The sequence below is a fragment of the Oncorhynchus gorbuscha genome, unplaced genomic scaffold (genome assembly GCF_021184085.1).
Source record: "Oncorhynchus gorbuscha isolate QuinsamMale2020 ecotype Even-year unplaced genomic scaffold, OgorEven_v1.0 Un_scaffold_2010, whole genome shotgun sequence".
NCBI lineage: Eukaryota > Metazoa > Chordata > Actinopteri > Salmoniformes > Salmonidae > Oncorhynchus > Oncorhynchus gorbuscha.
The window spans coordinates 1-22,500 of NW_025746627.1; the positions used below are offsets into that span (position 1 = coordinate 1).

Below are 22,500 nucleotides of genomic sequence, written 5' to 3' on the forward strand. Positions count from 1 at the left end.
ACTACAGTCAGTGTCCAGACTTCAGTTAATATTATAATAGACTACATGAGACCTACAGTCAGTGTCCAGACTTCAGTTAATATTATAATAGACTACATGAGACCTTCAGTCAGTGTCCAGACTACAGTTACTATTATAATAGACTACAGTCAAACCAGTGTCAGACTTCAGTGTATAGATCAATAGACTACAGTCAGTGTCCAGACAGTTAATATTATAATAGACTACATGAGACCTACAGTCAGTGCCAGACTTCAGTTAATATTATAATAGACTACATGAGACCTACAGTCAGTGTCCAGACTTCAGTTACTATTATAATAGACTACATGAGACCTCAGTGTCCAGACTTCAGTTAATATTATAATAGACTACATGAGACCTACAGTCAGTGTCCAGACTTCAGTTAATATTATAATAGACTACATGAGACCTACAGTCAGTGTCAGACTACAGTTACTATTATAATAGACTACAGTCAGTGTCCAGACTTCAGTTAATTATTATAATAGACTACAGTCAGTGTCCAGACTACAGTTACTATTATAATAGACTACATGAGACCTGCAGTCAGTGTCCAGACTTCAGTTACTATTATAATAGACTACATGAGACCTACAGTCAGTGTCCAGACTTCAGTTAATATTATAATAGACTACAGTCATGAGACTTCTACTATTATCATGTCCAGACTTCAGTTACTATTATAATAGACTACTATGAGACCTACAGTCAGTGTCCAGACTTCAGTTACTAATAGATAATGAGACCTACAGTCAGTGTCAGACTTCAGTTACTATTATAATAGACTACATGAGACCTTGGTAAAATGTCTGCGTTTACCTTCCAACTACACACACACCACATTTAGGAGCATATTTCAGACTACAGTTTTCATAATCTATTCGCTCATTTGTCATCGTCTGACATTCGGTGATGATAAATAGTGTGATAGCCTAGTCTTCTTGAAATCCTCTATTTTTACTACATGAGCTTATGTCAGTGTCCCTCAGCCTTTTTACCGGCACGGCGTGTCCCTTCAGTTACCTTTTACCGGCAAATGTCTGCGTTTACCCCTCGCCTTTTACCGGCACGCGTACCCTACTCGCCTTTTACCGGCACGCGTACCGTGATCAAATTTTAGCCGGCTAGTCTTCTTGAAATCCCTCACTTTACCGGCACGGCGTACCCTCACGTTTACCGGCACGGCGTACCCTCACGTTTTACCGCGCCGGCGTACCCTCACGTTTTACCGCACGGCGTACCCTCACGTTTTACCGGCACGCGTACCCTCACCTTTTACCGGCACGGGCGTGACCCTCACCTTTTACCGCACGGCGTACCCTCACCTTTTACCGGCACGGCGTACCCTCACCTTTTACCGGCACGGCGTACCCTCACCTTTTTACCGGCACGGCGTACCCTCACCTTTTACCGGCACGGCGTACCCTCACCTTTTACCGGCACGGCGTACCCTCACCTTTACCGGCACGGCGTGCCTCACCTTTTACCGGCACGGCGTACCCTTTACCGCACACCTTTTACCGGCACGGCGTACCCTCACCTTTTACCGGCACGGCGTACCCTCACCTTTTACCGGCACGGCGTACCCTCACCTTTTACCGGCACGGCGTACCCTCACCTTTTACCGGCACGGCGTACCCTCACCTTTACCGGCACGGCGTACCCTCACGTTTTACCGGCACGGCGTACCTCCCACGTTCACCTTTACGGCACGGCGTACCCTCACCTTTACCGGCACGGCGCACCACGTTTTACCCTCACCTTTTACCGGCACGGCGTACCCTCACGTTTTACCGGCACGGCGTACCCTCACGTTTTACCGGCACGGCGTACCCCTCACCTTTTACCGGCACGGCGTACGATTTACCTCACCTTTTACCGGCACGGCGTACCCTCACCTTTTACCGGCACGGCGTACCCTCGCGATTTACCGGCACGGCGTACCCTCACGTTTTACACAATAGAGTTACTCACCATAGTACAGTCCTGAGTTACCTGACTGGGTAATACGGAGTTACCTGACTAGGTAATACTGAGTTACCTGACTAGATAATACTGAGTTACCTGACTAGGTAATACTGAGTTACCTGACTAGGTAATACTGAGTTACCTGACTAGGTAATACTGAGTTACCTGACTAGGTAATACTGAGTTACCTGACTAGATAATACTGAGTTACCTGACTAGGTAATACTGAGTTACCTGACTAGGTAATACTGAGTTACTGAGTTACCTGACTAGGTAATACTGAGTTACTGAGTTACCTGACTAGGTAATACTGAGTTACTGAGTTACCTGACTAGGTAATACTGAGTTACCTGACTAGGTAATACTGAGTTACTGAGTTACCTGACTAGGTAATACTGAGTTACCTGACTAGATAATACTGAGTTACTGAGTTACCTGACTAGGTAATACTGAGTTACCTGACTAGATAATACTGAGTTACCTGACTAGTTAATACTGAGTTACCTGACTAGATAATACTGAGTTACCTGACTAGATAATACTGAGTTACCTGACTAGGTAATACTGAGTTACCTGACTAGATAATACTGAGTTACCTGACTAGGTAATACTGAGTTACCTGACTAGATAATACTGAGTTACCTGACTAGATAATACTGAGTTACCTGACTAGATAATACTGAGTTACCTGACTAGATAATACTGAGTTACTAGGTAATACTAAGTTACTGAGTTACCTGACTAGATAATACTGAGTTACCTGACTGGGTAATACTGAGTTACCTGACTAGATAATACTGAGTTACCTGACTAGGTAATAATACTGAGTTACTGAGTTACCTGACTAGATAATACTGAGTTACTGACTGATTTACCTGACTGGATAATACTGAGTTACCTGACTGGGTAATACTGAGTTACCTGACTAGATAATACTGAGTTACCTGACTGGGTAATACTGACCTGACCCACAAACCCCAGTTAGCCCATTGGCTGAATCGTACCTGACCAGCTCTGTTCCCCAGCCATCACCTGCTGATAATCCTGTACCTGACTAGATCCCCATGAGCTACCTAACCCCTATATAGTGAGTTACCTGACTAGATAATACTATGGGACCTGACTAGAAATACTGAGTTACCTGTTAAACTGACCTGACCCACTATTGGGCGACCTGCTCTCTGTTTGCTCACATAATCACTATGAATCATCATCCACTACTGTTCCCCACATCATCCACTATCCACCTCCTCACTATCCCCCATCATCCATTATCATATATCATCCACTATGACCACATCATCCACTATCACACATCATCCAGTACCACACATCATCCACTATCACACATCATCCACTACCGAACATCATCCACTACCGAACATCATCCACTACCGAACATCATCCACTATCAACATCATCCACTACCAACATCATCCACTACATCATCCACTACCACACATCATCCACTACCACACATCATCCACTACCGAACATCATCCACTATCACACATCATCCACTATCACACATCATCCACTACCACACATCATCCACTACCACACATCATCCACTATCACACATCATCCACTACCCACATCATCACTATCACACATCATCCACTACCACATCATCCACTATCACATCATCCACTACCACACATCATCCACTACCACACATCATCCACTACCACACATCATCCACTATCACATCATCCACTATCACACATCATCACTATCACACATCATCCACTATCACACATCATCCACTATCACATCATCCACTATCATATCATCCACTATCATATCATCCACTATCACACATTATCCACTATCACACATTATCCACTATCACACATTATCCACTATCACACATTATCCACTATCACACATTATCCACTATCACACATCATCCACTACCGAACATCATCCACTACCGAACATCATCCACTACCGAACATCATCCACTACAGAACATCATCCACTACCCCGAACATCATCCACTATCACACATCATCCACTACCACACATCATCCGCTATCACACATCATCCGCTACACACATCATCACTATCACATCATCCACTACCACATCATCCACTATCATACATCATCCACTACCACACATCATCCACTATCACATCATCCACTATCTCATCATCCACTATCACATCATCCACTATCACACATCATCCACTACCACACATCATCCACTACCCACATCATCCACTATCACACATCATCCACTACCACACATCATCCACCACCACACATCATCCACTACCACACATCATCCACTATCACACGTTATCACTATCACACGTCATCCCACTATCACACATCATCCACTACCGAACATCATCCCACTATCACACATCATCCACTACCACACATCATCCACCACCACACATCATCCACCACCACACATCATCCACCACCACATTATCCACTATCACACATCATCCACTATCACACATCATCCACTACCGAACATCATCCACTATCACACATCATCCACTATCACACATCATCCACTATCACACATCATCCACTATCACACATCATCCATTATCACACATCATCCATTATCACACATCATCCACTATCACACTAGTATAAAATATCTCTAGTATAAAATATGTATTAAAATATATCTAGTATTAAAATATCTCTAGTATTAAAATATCTCTAGTATTAAAATATATCTAGTATTAAAATATATCTAGTATTAAAATATCTCTAGTATTAAAATATCTCTAGTATAAAATATCTCTAGTATTAAAATATCTATGTATTAAAATATCTATGTATTAAAATATCTCTAGTATTAAAATATCTCTAGTATTAAAATATCTCTAGTATAAAATATCTCTAGTATAAAATATGTATTAAAATATCTCTAGTATTAAAATATCTCTAGTATTAAAATATCTCTAGTATTAAATATGTATTAAAATATCTCTAGTATTAAAATATCTCTAGTATTAAATATCTCTAGTATTAAATATCTCTAGTATTAAATATGTATTAAATATCTCTAGTATTAACATATCTCTAGTATTAAATATCTCTAGTATTAAATATCTCTAGTATTAAATATCTCTAGTATTAAATATGTATTAAATATCTCTAGTATTAAATATCTCTGGTAAATACTTTACCTGGAACATCACAGTGAAGAAAACCACTATGATGGTTGTGGCCACGAAGTAGTCTTTAGCTGGGACCCGTTCTCGTCCAGCAGCACCACCAAGGCAAACGCCACCGCCCCTCGCAGGCCACCGTACGACATCACCACCTGGTCGATCTTGTCCAATGGGACGAGGCGGAACCAGTTCAACACCCAGGTCTGCATGACCACACCTGAAAGAGATCAGAGAATCCAACAGCTACACTATAATACTTACCCCCCCACAGTATAAATGAAGTCGTGCCAGTACATTCTCAGACTCATCATTGAGTACAGAGTACCATCTTGATTATTGATAAAGGGCGACAGATATTCAGACGCCTTTTGGAGTTAATTGAAGGAGTGATTACTTTATCATCTGTTTGGCATTAAAGGTTTTCTAGAGAGGCCCGATCACTGATAAAACACGCTGGATCCTCAAGAATCTGTTCTGTATCTGTGTGTAAAGCAAGCACCCTGACGAAAGGCTCTCCAGACAAGCACCCTGACGAAAGGCTCTTCAGAGAAGCACCCTGACGAAAGGCTCTTCAGACAAGCACCCTGCTGAAAGGCTCTTCAGAGAAGCACCCTGACGAAAGGCTCTTCAGAGAAGCACCCTGACTAAAGGCTCTTCAGAGAAGCACCCTGACGAAAGGCTCGCTCAGACAAGCACCTGACGAAAGGCTCTTCAGAGAAGCACCCTGACGAAAGGCTCTTCAGAGCAGCACCCTGACGAAAGGCTCTTCAGAGAAGCACCCTGACGAAAGGCTCTTCGGAGAAGCACCCTGACGAAAGGCTCTCAGAGAAGCACCCTGACGAAAGGCTCTTCAGAGAAGCACCCTGACGAAAGGCTCTTCAGAGAAGCACCCTGACGAAAGGCTCTTCAGAGAAGCACCCTGACGAAAAGCTCTTCAGAGAAGCACCCTGACGAAAGGCTCTTCAGAGAAGCACCCTGACGAAAGGCTCTTCAGAGAAGCACCCTGACGAAAGGCTCTTCAGAGAAGCACCCTGACGAAAGGCTCTCCCAGAGAAGCACCCTGACGAAAGGCTCTTCAGAGAAGCACCCTGACGAAAGGCTCTTCAGAGAAGCACCCTGACGAAAGGCTCTTCAGAGAAGCACCCTGACGAAAGGCTCTTCAGAGAAGCACCCTGACGAAAGGCTCTTCAGACAAGAATGTTGGTCAAATAAATTCACATTAAGGACAGAGAAGACTCCTCTCTTTGTGCTGCGTAGGTCCACTCTTACCTAGGGGCTGCAATCCCTGATACATAGTAGTATAGTATTGAGATTCACATTCAGCTACGTGTAGAGTAACAACGCTAGATTCAATGTTTAGTAAGGCGGCACACCTACCCAGGGCCCTGAAGACGAAGATGAAGATGAGCGTACAGGAGATGAGTCCTGTGTCCCAGGCCCACTTAGACTTGTCCACGGCTGAGATGCCCAGGAAGATGAAGATGATGGTTTCGGCGATGCTGGCCAGGGTTTTCATCGTGTACTTCACCGTGGTACGAGATTTCTGGGATATGTTGGCCTCCACGTACTTGTTACAGCCGATACCACAGAACGTCATTCTGAAGGTGGAGAGAGAGAGAGACAGAGGACAGGTGAAGACCAGGGTCCAGATTCACAAAACACTTCTTAAATGCAAAACAATTAAGAAGTTCATAAGATAGCTCGTAAGTGCAATTCCTCAACAATATCTTAAGATTTTATGATTTTCTTACAAACTCCTCAAATATCTTTTTACGTATCTTCTTTAAGATGTTTGTTGCTAGGCAACCAATTTAGCTATCGAGCTAGCTAGCAATGGCAAAAAAATAATCAATACTTAATAAAATGATGAATACTTAAAATAATCAATATTTAAAATAATCAATACTGAAACTTTCAGATATATTTTCAGATATATTTTGAATTATGTACAATTGATTTTCATGAGCTGTTTTCTCTCACTGCCCAGAGTTTAAGACAATGGTTGAGCTATCTTGGAATTTAAAAATATTTCCAACAAACTTTATTTTCAAGAATATAATTTTTAAACTTTTTGCTAAAGGAGAAACATAAGAAAACAGCTAAAGAGAATTTCCAATAACCTTTTGAGGAATAGCAACTTTGCTGAACTTTCTTCTAAAGTCTATAGTTAAGAAAAACATGGCAGTTTAGAAGACATTCCTTCTAAAGAGGGTTTAGAGAATCTGAGCACAGGGCCTCAACCAGGGCTTGAGTTTGAGTGAAGTCCGGAAGAGGACATTTTTGAAAATTGAAGCTCATTTACTGCATTTCTATACAATTTAAAACCTTTTTTAAATGCTATTTGGAGAACAACAAAACAAGCCAAAATGACCCCGGCCATTATCACCTTGGCTGCTGTAGGTTCCTTCACCTCAGTCCATCTACAAACACACAGCCTGTTAGTTATACAATCTACCTACCTCAGTCCATCTACAAACACACAGCCTATTAGCTATACAATCTACCTACCTCAGTCCATCTACAAACACACAGCCTGTTAGTTATACAATCTACCCACCTCAGTCCATCTACAAACACACAGCCTGTTAGCTATACAATCTACCCACCTCAGTCCATCTACAAACACACAGCCTGTTAGTTATACAATCTACCCACCTCAGTCCATCTACAAACACACAGCCTGTTAGCTATACAATCTACCCACCTCAGTCCATCTACAAACACACAGCCTGTTAGTTATACAATCTACCCACCTCAGTCCATCTACAAACACACAGCCTGTTAGCTATACAATCTACCCACCTCAGTCCATCTACAAACACACAGCCTGTTAGCTATACAATCTACCCACCTCAGTCCATCTACAAACACACAGCCTGTTAGCTATACAATCTACCCACCTCAGTCCATCTACAAACACACAGCCTGTTAGTTATACAATCTACCTACCTCAGTCCATCTACAAACACACAGCCTGTTAGCTATACAATCTACCTACCTCAGTCCATCTACAAACACACAGCCTGTTAGTTATACAATCTACCCACCTCAGTCCATCTACAAACACACAGCCTGTTAACTATACAATCTACCCACCTCAGTCCATCTACAAACACACAGCCTGTTAACTATACAATCTACCCACCTCAGTCCATCTACAAACACACAGCCTGTTAGCTATACAATCTACCCACCTCAGTCCATCTACAAACACACAGCCTGTTAGCTATACAATCTACCCACCTCAGTCCATCTACAAACACACAGCCTGTTAGCTATACAATCTACCCACCTCAGTCCATCTACAAACACACAGCCTGTTAGTTATACAATCTACCCACCTCAGTCCATCTACAAACACACAGCCTGTTAGCTATACAATCTACCTACCTCAGTCCATCTACAAACACACAGCCTGTTAGCTATACAATCTACCTACCTCAGTCCATCTACAAACACACAGCCTATTACCTATACAATCTACCTACCTCAGTCCATCTACAAACACACAGCCTGTTAGCTATACAATCTACCTACCTCAGTCCATCTACAAACACACAGCCTGTTAGCTATACAATCTACCCACCTACCTCAGTCCATCTATAAACACACAGCCTATTAACTATACAATCTTACCTACCTACCTCAGTCCATCTACAAACACAGCCTGTTGGATATACAATCTACCTACCTACCTCAGTCCATCTATAAACACACAGCCTGTTAACTATACAATCTACCCACCTACCTCAGTCCATCTACAAACACACAGCCTGTTAGCTATACAATCTACCCACCTACCTCAGTCCATCTACAAACACAGCCTGTTGGATATACAATCTACCTACCTACCTCAGTCCATCTACAAACACACAGCCTGTTAGGTATACAATCTACCCACCTACCTCAGTCCATAAACACACAGCCTGTTAACTATACAATCTACCCAGCTACCTCAGTCCATCTACAAACACAGCCTGTTGGATATACAATCTACCTACCTCAGTCCATCTACAAACACACAGCCTGTTAGTTATACAATCTACCTACCTCAGTCCATCTACAAACACACAGCCTGTTGGATATACAATCTACCTACCTCAGTCCATCTACAAACACACAGCCTGTTGGATATACAATCTACCTACCTCAGTCCATCTACAAACACACAGCCTGTTGGATATACAATCTACCTACCTCAGTCCATCTACAAACACAGCCTGTTGGATATACAACTGTAATGTTATGAAGGGGGGAGATATGAAACATGATTCACACTGACACGTAGCATCAGTGATGAAACAAAAACCTATTACATGTTTACAACTGTATTGTTTGGATGTTGGTTGTATTTTAATGTAGGTCTATAGGGAAGATAGGTCCTGTGGAGATGTTCATATTGTAACATACAGTGGTTGTATTGTAATGTAGGTCTATAGGGAGGATAGGTCCTGTTGAGGTGTTCATATTGTAACATACAGTGGTTGTATTGTAATGTAGGTCTATAGGGAGGATAGGTCCTGTTGAGGTGTTCATATTGTAACATACAGTGGTTGTATTGTAATGTAGGTCTATAGGGAGGATGGGTGTTCATATTGTAACATACAGTGGTTGTATTGTAATGTAGGTCTATAGGGACGATGGGTCCTGTGGAGATGTTCATATTGTAACATACGGTGGTTGTATTGTAATGTAGGTCTATAGGGAGGATAGGTCCTGTTGAGATGTTCATATTGTATTGTAATGTAGGTCTATAGGGAAGATAGGTCCTGTGGAGATGTTCATGTTGTAACATACAGTGGTTGTATTGTAATGTAGGTCTATAGGGAAGATAGGTCCTGTGGAGATGTTCATGTTGTATTGTAATGTAGGTCTATAGGGAGGATAGGTCCTATTGAGATGTTCATATTGTAACATACAGTGGTTGTATTGTAATGTAGGTCTATAGGGAGGATAGGTCCTATTGAGATGTTCATATTGTAACATACAGTGGTTGTATTGTAATGTTGGTATATACACACACCCATATACATGTAGCCGCTGACACAGGTGTGTGCCTTTCCAAATCATGTCCAATCAATTGAATTTACCACAGGTGGACTCCAATCAGAAGTAACATCTCAAGGATGATCAATGGAAACAGGATGCACCTGAGATCAATTTAGAGTCTCATAACAAAGGGTCTGAATACTTATGTAAATAAGGTATTTCAGTTTTTGATTTGATACATTTGCATTTTTTTCCTTCTTGCTTTGTCATAATGGGTTATTGTGATGTCATAATGGGTTATTGTGATGTCATTATGGGGTATTGTGATGTCATAATGTGTTATTGTGTGTAGATTACTGAGGAACATGTTTTATTTAATCCATTTTAGAATAAGGATGTAACGGAATAAAATGTGGAACATGTCAAGGGGTCTGAATACTTTCTGGAGGCACTGACACACACACACACACACACACACACACACACACACACACACACACACACACACACACACACACACACACACACACACACACACACACACACACACACACACACACACACTAATGACAGCAGAATAAAAAAATATCATAGAAAAATGAAGTGAGTTTAAATGCAACATATTTTTTGAGTACAGACCAAACACATGTTCTGTGGTGATTTCTGGAACACATATTAAAGATGTACTCACGACAAGATGGCGGACAGAGAGAAGAGCTCAGCGGTGAGGTAGGCCAGGTAGACCATGAGGAACACCAATAGAGGCTCAATGATGCGGACCTTCTTGGTGAAACGTGTGATGAAGGCTAGGAGAGCAGCAAAGATAAGACCCACCATGGTCCCCCCAATACTGACGATGAGGAATGAGGCTGAAGAGGGAGAGGAGGGAGAGAAGGATGAAGATGGGGAGGAGGAGGAGGAGCAGGAAGGGTGGAGGGAGACAGGGAGGAAGGGGAGAGGGGTGGAGGAAGATGGGGAGACAGGGAGGAAGAGGAGAAAGGATGAGGAAGAGGTGGAGGAGGAAGGGTGGAGGGAGACAGGGAGGAAGAGGAGAGGGGTGGAGGAAGATGGGGAGACAGGGAGGAAGAGGAGAAAGGATGAGGAAGATGGGGAGGTGGAGGAGGAAGGGTGGAGGGAGACGGGGAGGAGGAGGAAGGGTGGAGGGAGACGGGGAGGAGGGAGACGGGGAGGAGGAGGAAGGGTGGAGGGAGACGGGGAGGAGGAGGAAGGGGTGGAGGGAGACAGGGAGGAAGAGGAGAGGGGTGGAGGATGATGGGGAGACATGGAGGAAGAGGAGAAGGGATGAGGAAGATGGGGAGGTGGAGGAGGAAGGGTGGAGGGAGACAGGGAGGAAGAGGAGGGGGTGGAGGAAGATGGGGAGGTGGAGGAGGAAGGGTGGAGGGAGACAGGGAGGAAGAGGAGGGGGTGGAGGAAGATGGGGAGGTGGAGGAGGAAGGGTAGAGGGAGACAGGGAGGAAGAGGAAGATGGGGAGGAGGAGGAAGTGTGGGGGAGACAGGGAGGAAGAGGAGTGAGGAGGAGGTGGAAGTGTGGGGGAGACAGGGAGGAAGAGGAGTGAGGAGGAGGTGGAAGTGTGGGGGAGACAGGGAGGAAGAGGAGTGAGGAGGTGGAAGTGTGGGGGAGACAGGGAGGAAGAGGAGTGAGGAGGAGGTGGAAGGGTGGAGGGAGACAGGGAGGAAGAGGGGGAGGAGGAGGAAGAGGAGTGAGGAGGAGGTGGAAGGGTGGAGGGAGACAGGGAGGAAGAGGGGGAGGAGGAGGAAGAGTAGAGGGAGAGAGGGGAGGAGGAAGAGAGGAGGCACAGGGGACGTGGGAGAGTCTTTAGGTTCAGAGACAGGAAATCAGGAGAGGTCTACAGACTACAGCTAACACAGACTACAGCTAACACAGACTACAGCTAAACACAGACTACAGCTAAACACAGACTACAGCTAAACACAGACTACAGCTAAACACAGACTACAGCTAAACACAGACTACAGCTAACACAGACTACAGCTAAACACAGACTACAGCTAAACACAGACTACAGCTAACACAGACTACAGCAAACACAGACAACAGCTAAAAACAGACTACAGCTAACACAGACTACAGCTAAACACCAGAACTCATCCTCACCCACTCCTTTGAAATAGTCAGCTGTCTGAACATTCTCAGGGCCCACCTCCACGAAGGACATGTACACCTTATACAACACCTGCAGAGGAGGAGACATGACATCATCAGGAGATTGTCTTTGTAACTCTCTCCATAACACAATGCATTCTCTATACAGGTGGGTGCTACTTATTGGTAGTGCAGAGCACACTGCAGCACTGCAGGTCTGGGGCTGGTTATAACCCTGATCTACTATTAAAGGCCTGGGGCTGGTTATAACCCTGATCTACTATTAAAGGCTGGTTATAACCCTGATCTACTATTAAAGGCCTGGGGCTGGTTATAACCCTGATCTACTATTAAAGACTGGTTATAACCCTGATCCACTATTAAAGGCTGGTTATAACCCTGATCTACTATTAAAGGCCTGGGGCTGGTTATAACCCTGATCCACTATTAAAGACTGGTTATAACCCTGATCCACTATTAAAGGCTGGTTATAACCCTGATCTACTATTAAAGGCTGGTTATAACCCTGATCCACTATTAAAGACCTGGGGCTGGTTATAACCCTGATCTACTATTAAAGGCTGGTTATAACCCTGATCTACTATTAAAGGCCTGGGGCTGGTTATAACCCTGATCTACTATTAAAGACTGGTTATAACCCTGATCTACTATTAAAGACTGGTTATAACCCTGATCTACTATTAAAGGCCTGGGGCTGGTTATAACCCTGATCTACTATTAAAGGCCTGGGGCTGGTTATAACCCTGATCTACTATTAAAGGCCTGGGGCTGGTTATAACCCTGATCCACTATTAAAGACTGGTTATAACCCTGATCCACTATTAAAGGCCTGGGGCTGGTTATAACCCTGATCTACTATTAAAGGCCTGGGGCTGGTTATAACCCTGATCTACTATTAAAGGCCTGGGGCTGGTTATAACCCTGATCTACTATTAAAGGCCTGGGGCTGGTTATAACCCTGATCCACTATTAAAGGCTGGTTATAACCCTGATCTACTATTAAAGGCCTGGGGCTGGTTATAACCCTGATCCACTATTAAAGACTGGTTATAACCCTGATCTACTATTAAAGGCTGGTTATAACCCTGATCCACTATTAAAGACTGGTTATAACCCTGATCCACTATTAAAGGCCTGGGGCTGGTTATAACCCTGATCCACTATTAAAGGCCTGGGGCTGGTTATAACCCTGATCCACTATTAAAGACTGGTTATAACCCTGATCTACTATTAAAGGCCTGGGGCTGGTTATAACCCTGATCCACTATTAAAGACTGGTTATAACCCTGATCTACTATTAAAGGCCTGGGGCTGGTTATAACCCTGATCTACTATTAAAGGCCTGGGGCTGGTTATAACCCTGATCTACTATTAAAGACTGGTTATAACCCTGATCTACTATTAAAGGCCTGGGGCTGGTTATAACCCTGATCTACTATTAAAGGCCTGGGGCTGGTTATAACCCTGATCCACTATTAAAGGCCTGGGGCTGGTTATAACCCTGATCTACTATTAAAGGCCTGGGGCTGGTTATAACCCTGATCTACTATTAAAGACCTGGGGCTGGTTATAACCCTGATCCACTATTAAAGACTGGTTATAACCCTGATCTACTATTAAAGGCCTGGGGCTGGTTATAACCCTGATCTACTATTAAAGGCCTGGGGCTGGTTATAACCCTGATCTACTATTAAAGGCCTGGGGCTGGTTATAACCCTGATCTACTATTAAAGGCCTGGGGCTGGTTATAACCCTGATCTACTATTAAAGACTGGTTATAACCCTGATCTACTATTAAAGGCTGGTTATAACCCTGATCTACTATTAAAGGCTGGTTATAACCCTGATCCACTATTAAAGGCCTGGGGCTGGTTATAACCCTGATCTACTATTAAAGGCCTGGGGCTGGTTATAACCCTGATCTACTATTAAAGACTGGTTATAACCCTGATCTACTATTAAAGGCCTGGGGCTGGTTATAACCCTGATCTACTATTAAAGACTGGTTATAACCCTGATCTACTATTAAAGGCCTGGGGCTGGTTATAACCCTGATCTACTATTAAAGGCCTGGGGCTGGTTATAACCCTGATCTACTATTAAAGGCTGGTTATAACCCTGATCTACTATTAAAGACTGGTTATAACCCTGATCCACTATTAAAGGCCTGGGGTTGGTTATAACCCTGATCTACTATTAAAGGCTGGTTATAACCCTGATCCACTATTAAAGGCCTGGAGTTGGTTATAACCCTGATCCACTATTAAAGGCTGGTTATAAACCTGATCCACTATTAAAGACTGGGGCTGGTTATAACCCTGATCCACTATTAAAGGTTGGTTATAACCCTGATCCACTATTAAAGACTGGGGCTGGTTATAACCCTGATCCACTATTAAAGGCTGGTTATAACCCTGATCCACTATTAAAGGCCTGGAGTTGGTTATAGCCCTGATCCACTATTAAAGGCTGGTTATAACCCTGATCTACTATTAAAGGCCTGGGGCTGGTTATAACCCTGATCCACTATTAAAGGCTGGTTATAACCCTGATCCACTATTAAAGGCCTGGAGTTGGTTATAACCCTGATCCACTATTAAAGGCTGGTTATAACCCTGATCCACTATTAAAGACTGGGGCTGGTTATAACCCTGATCTACTATTAAAGGCCTGGGGTTGGTTATAACCCTGATCCACTATTAAAGGCTGGTTATAACCCTGATCTACGATTAAAGACTGGTTATAACCCTGATCCACTATTAAAGGCCTGGGGCTGGTTATAACCCTGATCCACTATTAAAGGCCTGGGGTTGATTATAACCCTGATCCACTATTAAAGGCTGGTTATAACCCTGATCCACTATTAAAGGCTGGTTATAACCCTGATCTACTATTAAAGGCCTGGGGCTGGTTATAACCCTGATCCACTATTAAAGGCCTGGAGTTGGTTATAACCCTGATCCACTATTAAAGGCTGGTTATAACCCTGATCCACTATTAAAGGCCTGGGGCTGGTTATAACCCTGATCCACTATTAAAGGCCTGGGGTTGATTATAACCCTGATCCACTATTAAAGGCTGGTTATAACCCTGATCCACTATTAAAGGCTGGTTATAACCCTGATCCACTATTAAAGTTTGTAAGTCGCTCTGGATAAGAGCGTCTGCTAAATGACTTAAATGTAAATGTAAATGTAAAGGCCTGGGGTTGGTTATAACCCTGATCCACTATTAAAGGCTGGTTATAACCCTGATCCACTATTAAAGGCTGGTTATAACCCTGATCCACTATTAAAGGCTGGTTATAACCCTGATCCACTATTAAAGGCTGGTTATAACCCTGATCCACTATTAAAAGCTGGTTATAACCCTGATCCACTATTAAAGTCTGGCTATAGCCTGATCCACTATTAAAGGCTGGTTATAACCCTGATCTACTATTAAAGGCTGGTTATAACCCTGATCCACTATTAAAGGTTGGTTATAACACTGATCCACTATTAAAGGCCTGGGGCTGGTTATAACCCTGATCCACTATTAAAGGCCTGGGGCTGGTTATAACCCTGATCCACTATTAAAGGCTGGTTATAACCCTGATCTACTATTAAAGGCTGGTTATAACCCTGATCCACTATTAAAGGCCTGGGGTTGGTTATAACCCTGATCCACTATTAAAGGCCTGGGGGTGGTTATAACCCTGATCCACTATTAAAGGCTGGTTATAACCCTGATCTACTATTAAAGGCCTGGGGCTGGTTATAACCCTGATCCACTATTAAAGGCTGGTTATAACCCTGATCCACTATTAAAAGCTGGTTATAACCCTGATCCACTATTAAAGGCCTGGGGTTGGTTATAACCCTGATCCACTATTAAAGGCCTGGGGTTGGTTATAACCCTGATCCACTATTAAAGGCTGGTTATAACCCTGATCCACTATTAAAGGCTGGTTATAACCCTGATCCACTATTAAAGGCTGGTTATAACCCTGATCCACTATTAAAGGCTGGTTATAACCCTGATCCACTATTAAAGGCTGGTTATAACCCTGATCCACTATTAAAGGCTGGTTATAACCCTGATCCACTATTAAAGGCCTGGGGTTGGTTATAACCCTGATCCACTATTAAAGGCCTGGGGTTGATTATAACCCTGATCCACTATTAAAGGCCTGGGGTTGGTTATAACCCTGATCCACTATTAAAGGCCTGGGGCTGGTTATAACCCTGATCTACTATTAAAGTCCTGGGGTTGGTTATAACCCTGATCCACTATTAAAGGCTAGTTATAACCCTGATCTACTATTAAAGGCTGGTTATAACCCTGATCCACTATTAAAGGCCTGGGACTGGTTATAACCCTGATCCACTATTAAAGGCTGGTTATAACCCTGATCCACTATTAAAGGCCTGGGGTTGGTTATAACCCTGATCCACTATTAAAGGCTGGTTATAACCCTGATCCACTATTAAAGGCTGGTTATAACCCAGATCCACTATTAAAGGCCTGGGACTGGTTATAACCCTGATCCACTATTAAAGGCCTGGGACTGGTTATAACCCTGATCCACTATTAAAGGCCTGGGACTGGTTATAACCCTGATCCACTATTAAAGGCCTGGGACTGGTTATAACCCTGATCCACTATTAAAGGCCTGGGACTGGTTATAACCCTGATCCACTATTAAAGGCCTGGGACTGGTTATAACCCTGATCCACTATTAAAGGCCTGGGACTGGTTATAACCCTGATCCACTATTAAAGGCCTGGGACTGGTTATAACCCTGATCCACTATTAAAGGCCTGGGACTGGTTATAACCCTGATCCACTATTAAAGGCCTGGGACTGGTTATAACCCTGATCCACTATTAAAGGCCTGGGACTGGTTATAACCCTGATCCACTATTAAAGGCCTGGGGCTGGTTATAACCCTGATCAACTATTAAAGGCTGGTTATAACCCTGATCCACTATTAAAGGCCTGGGGCTGGTTATAACCCTGATCCACTATTAAAGGCTGGTTATAACCCTGATCCACTATTAAAGGCCTGGGGTTGGTTATAACCCTGATCCACTATTAAAGGCTGGTTATAACCCTGATCCACTATTAAAGGCCTGGGGTTGGTTATAACCCTGATCCACTATTAAAGGCCTGGGGTTGGTTATAACCCTGATCCACTATTAAAGGCCTGGGGTTGGTTATAACCCTGATCCACTATTAAAGGCCTGGGGTTGGTTATAACCCTGATCCACTATTAAAGGCCTGGGGTTGGTTATAACCCTGATCCACTATTAAAGGCCTGGGGTTGGTTATAACCCTGATCCACTATTAAAGGCCTGGGGTTGGTTATAACCCTGATCCACTATTAAAGGCTGGTTATAACCCTGATCCACTATTAAAGGCCTGGGGTTGGTTATAACCCTGATCCACTATTAAAGGCCTGGCACAGCATCTCAGAGTACAAGTGCCGATCTAAGATCAGTTTAGCCTCGGATCTAGGATCAGCACTCCTACTCTGAAACGGTTGATCCATGTACAGGCGCTGTGGAGAAACAGACCAGGAACAGACAGAAGGTAGCTGCAGAACAGAACGATGAGGGAACCTGTAAGTCTATATGAAAACGTTAAATCCATCCTACTACCGAGTACAAGTGCTGATCTAGGATCAGTTTAGCCTAGGATCTAGGATCAGTTTAGCCTAGGATCTAGGATCAGTTTAGCCTAGGATCTAGGATCAGTTTAGCCTAGGATCTAGGATCAGTTTAGCCTAGGATCTAGGATCAGTTTAGCCTAGGATCTACATTTACATTAACATTTAAGTCATTTAGCAGACGCTCTTAGGATCAGTTTAGCCTAGGATCTAGGATCAGTTTAGCCTAGGATCTAGGATCAGTTTAGCCTAGGATCTAGGATCAGTTTAGCCTAGGATCTAGGATCAGTCTAGGATCTAGGATCAGTTTAGCCTAGGATCTAGGATCAGTCTAGGATCTAGGATCAGTTTAGCCTAGGATCTAGGATCAGTCTAGGATCTAGGATCAGTTTAGCCTAGGATCTCGGATCAGTTTAGCCTAGGATCTAGGATCAGTTTAGCCTAGGATCTAGGATCAGTTTAGCCTAGGATCTAGGATCAGTTTAGCCTAGGATCTAGGATCAGTTTAGCCTAGGATCTAGGATCAGTTTAGCCTAGGATCTAGGATCAGTTTAGCCTAGGATCTAGGATCAGTTTAGCCTAGGATCTAGGATCAGTTTAGCCTAGGATCTAGGATCAGTTTAGCCTAGGATCTACATTTACATTTACATTTAAGTCATTTAGCAGACGCTCTTAGGATCAGTTTAGCCTAGGATCTCGGATCAGTTTAGCCTAGGATCTAGGATCAGTTTAGCCTAGGATCTAGGATCAGTTTAGCCTAGGATCTAGGATCAGTTTAGCCTAGGATCTAGGATCAGTTTAGCCTAGGATCTAGGATCAATTTAGCCTAGGATCTAGGATCAGTTTAGCCTAGGATCTAGGATCAGTTTAGCCTAGGATCTAGGATCAGTTTAGCCTAGGATCTAGGATCAGTTTAGCCTAGGATCTAGGATCAGTTTAGCCTAGGATCTAGGATCAGCACCCCTACTCTGAAACGGTTGATCCATACAGACGACAGTGGTTGGCGTCAGCGCTCGGCTCTTCTGCAGGTCAACCTTCCCGTAAACCAACATACGACTGGCTCTCTCTTCTCACAAAGCAAAGTAGCAACACTGTACAAGCAGAGGGCCTGACATCCTAGGTTAGATCCCAAATAGCACCCTATTTTCAAAGTCAGTGCACTACTTCGGGTCAAAAGTAGTGCACTTAAAAAAAGGGGATAGGGTGCCATAGGGCTCTGGTCTAAAGTAGTGCACTATATATAGGGAATAGGGTTCCATAGGGCTCTGGTCTAAAGTAGTGCACTATGTAGGGAATAGGGTGCCATAGGGCTCTGGTCTAAAGTAGTGCACTATATATAGGGAATAGGGTTCCATAGAGCTCTGGTCTAAAGTAGTGCACTGTGTAGGGAATAGGGCTCTGGTCTATAGTGGTACCACTATATAGGGAATAGGGTTCCATAGGGCTCTGGTCTAAAGTAGTGCACTATAAAGTGAATAGGGTTCCATAGGGCTCTGGTCTAAAGTAGTGCACTATATAGGGAATAGGGTTCCATAGGGCTCTGGTCTAAAGTAGTGCACTATATAGGGAATAGGGTTCCATAGGGCTCTGGTCTATAGTAGTGCACTATATAGGGAATAGGGTTCCATAGGGCTCTGGTCTAAAGTAGTGCACTATATAGGGAATAGGGTTCCATAGGGCTCTGGTCTATAGTAGTGCACTATATAGGGAATAGGGTTCCATAGGGCTCTGGTCTAAAGTAGTGCACTATATAGGGAATAGGGTTCCATAGGACTCTGGTCTAAAGTAGTGCACTATATAGGGAATATGGTGCCATAGGGCTCTGGTCTAAAGTAGTGCACTATGTAGGGAATAGGGTTCCATAGGGCTCTGGTCTAAAGTAGTGCACTATATAGGGAATAGGGTTCCATAGGGCTCTGGTCTAAAGTAGTAAACTATATAGGGAATAGGGTTCCATAGGGCTCTGGTCTAAAGTAGTGCACTATATATAGGGAATAGGGTTCCATAGGGCTCTGGTCTATAGTAGTGCACTATATAGGGAATAGGGTTCCATAGGGCTCTGGTCTAAAGTAGTGCACTATGTAGGGAATAGGGAATAGGGCTCTGGTCTAAAGTAGTGCACTATATAGGGAATAGGGTTCCATAGGGCTCTGGTCTAAAGTAGTGCACTATGTAGGGAATAGGGTTCCATAGGGCTCTGGTCTAAAGTAGTGCACTATATAGGGAATAGGGTTCCATAGGGCTCTGGTCTAAAGTAGTGCACTATGTAGGGAATAGGGAATAGGGCTCTGGTCTAAAGTAGTGCACTATATAGGGAATAGGGTTCCATAGGGCTCTGGTCTAAAGTAGTGCACTATATAGGGAATAGGGTTCCATAGGGCTCTGGTCTAAAGTAGTGCACTATAAAGTGAATAGGGTTCCATAGGGCTCTGGTCTAAAGTAGTGCACTATAAAGTGAATAGGGTTCCATAGGGCTCTGGTCTAAAGTAGTGCACTATATAGGGAATAGGGTTCCATAGGGCTCTGGTCTAAAGTAGTGCACTATATAGGGAATAGGGTTCCATAGGGCTCTGGTCTATAGTAGTGCACTATATAGGGAATAGGGTTCCATAGGGCTCTGGTCTAAAGTAGTGCACTATATAGGGAATAGGGTTCCATAGGGCTCTGGTCTATAGTAGTGCACTATATAGGGAATAGGGTTCCATAGGACTCTGGTCTAAAGTAGTGCACTATATAGGGAATATGGTGCCATAGGGCTCTGGTCTAAAGTAGTGCACTATGTAGGGAATAGGGTTCCATAGGGCTCTGGTCTAAAGTAGTGCACTATATAGGGAATAGGGTTCCATAGGGCTCTGGTCTAAAGTAGTAAACTATATAGGGAATAGGGTTCCATAGGGCTCTGGTCTAAAGTAGTGCACTATATATAGGGAATAGGGTTCCATAGGGCTCTGGTCTATAGTAGTGCACTATATAGGGAATAGGGTTCCATAGGGCTCTGGTCTAAAGTAGTGCACTATGTAGGGAATAGGGAATAGGGCTCTGGTCTAAAGTAGTGCACTATATAGGGAATAGGGTTCCATAGGGCTCTGGTCTAAAGTAGTGCACTATGTAGGGAATAGGGTTCCATAGGGCTCTGGTCTAAAGTAGTGCACTATATAGGGAATAGGGTTCCATAGGGCTCTGGTCTAAAGTAGTGCACTACAAAAGGGGCAAGGGTTCCATTTGGGACGGAGGCCCTCCTCTCCGGGTGACGGCGTTAACTTCACAACTCACTGGGACCAAAAGAGTTAAAGACCATAGAAACTTAAAGAGAGACCGAACGACAACAAGTCGGCTGTGTTGGGCTGATACATCAGAGAACAAAGAGATATGAGAGAGGTTGTTTAAAGCACTAGAATGTTACTGTGTTCAACAACAACAACAACAACAACAACGTGAATAGACATTCTAATGTGTCTAACGGCCGACTACGACAGAAACCCAAGAGCAAAGCTGCTTACATTTCTCATCAAATAAGCCTGAGCTTGAGACCTGGGGGGGGCGGAGTACAGTTTACCAGACCTGGGGGAAGGAGTACGGTTTACCAGACCTGGGGGAAGGAGTACGGTTTACCAGACCTGGGGGAAGAGTACGGTTTACCAGACCTGGGGGAAGGAGTACGGTTTACCAGACCTGGGGGAAGGAGTGCGGTTTACCAGACCTGGGGGGGAAGGAGTACGGTTTACCAGACCTGGGGGAAGGAGTACGGTTTACCAGACCTGGGGGAAGGAGTACGGTTTACCAGACCTGGGGGGTAACGGAGTACGGTTTACCAGACCTGGGGGAAGGAGTACGGTTTACCAGACCTGGGGGAGTACGGTTTACCAGACCTGGGGGGGAGTACGGTTTACCAGACCTGGGGGGGGGGGTACGGTTTACCAGACCTGGGGGGAGTACGGTTTACCAGACCTGGGGGGGTACGGTTTACCAGACCTGGGGGGAAGAATACGGTTTACCAGACCTGGGGTGGGGGAAGGAGTACAGTTTACCAGACCTGGGGTGGGGGAAGAGTACGGTTTACCAGACCTGGGGGGAGGAGTACGGTTTACCAGACCTGGGGGGGAGTACGGTTTACCAGACCTGGGGGAGGAGTACGGTTTACCAGACCTGGGGGAAGAGTACGGTTTACCAGACCTGGGGGGGAGGAGTACGGTTTACCAGACCTGGGCGGGGGAAGGAGTACGGTTTACCAGACCTGGGGGAAACGGAGTACGGTTTACCAGACCTGGGGGAAACGGAGTACGGTTTACCAGACCTGGGGGAAACGGAGTACGGTTTACCAGACCTGGGGGAAACGGGTACGGTTTACCAGACCTGGGGGAAACGGAGTACGGTTTACCAGACCTGGGGGACGGAGTGCGGTTTACCAGACCTGAGGGGGAAACGGAGTACGGTTTACCAGACCTGGGCGGGGGAAAGGAGTACGGTTTACCAGACCTAGGGGGGAGGAGGGAAACGGAGTACGGTTGGTGTTCCATATAGTGTTGGTGTTCTATATAGTGTTGGTGTTCTATATAGTGTTGGTGTTCTATATAGCGTTAG

The 22,500-nt window shown here is 44.2% G+C and overlaps 1 protein-coding gene across 1 annotated transcript in view; it reads right to left on the reverse strand.

Annotated features, from left to right (window-relative positions):
• Window positions 1–4,244: 4,244 nt before the first annotated feature.
• The window catches only part of LOC124024809 (sodium/hydrogen exchanger 5-like), a 73,869-nt gene continuing 55,613 nt past the window's right edge, over window positions 4,245–22,500 (reverse strand). The window contains 6 exon segments of the mRNA XM_046338571.1: window positions 4,245–4,268; window positions 5,150–5,217; window positions 5,220–5,351; window positions 6,512–6,732; window positions 10,815–10,992; window positions 12,261–12,339. Of these exon segments, the coding sequence (XP_046194527.1) occupies window positions 4,245–4,268; window positions 5,150–5,217; window positions 5,220–5,351; window positions 6,512–6,732; window positions 10,815–10,992; window positions 12,261–12,339 (702 nt within the window).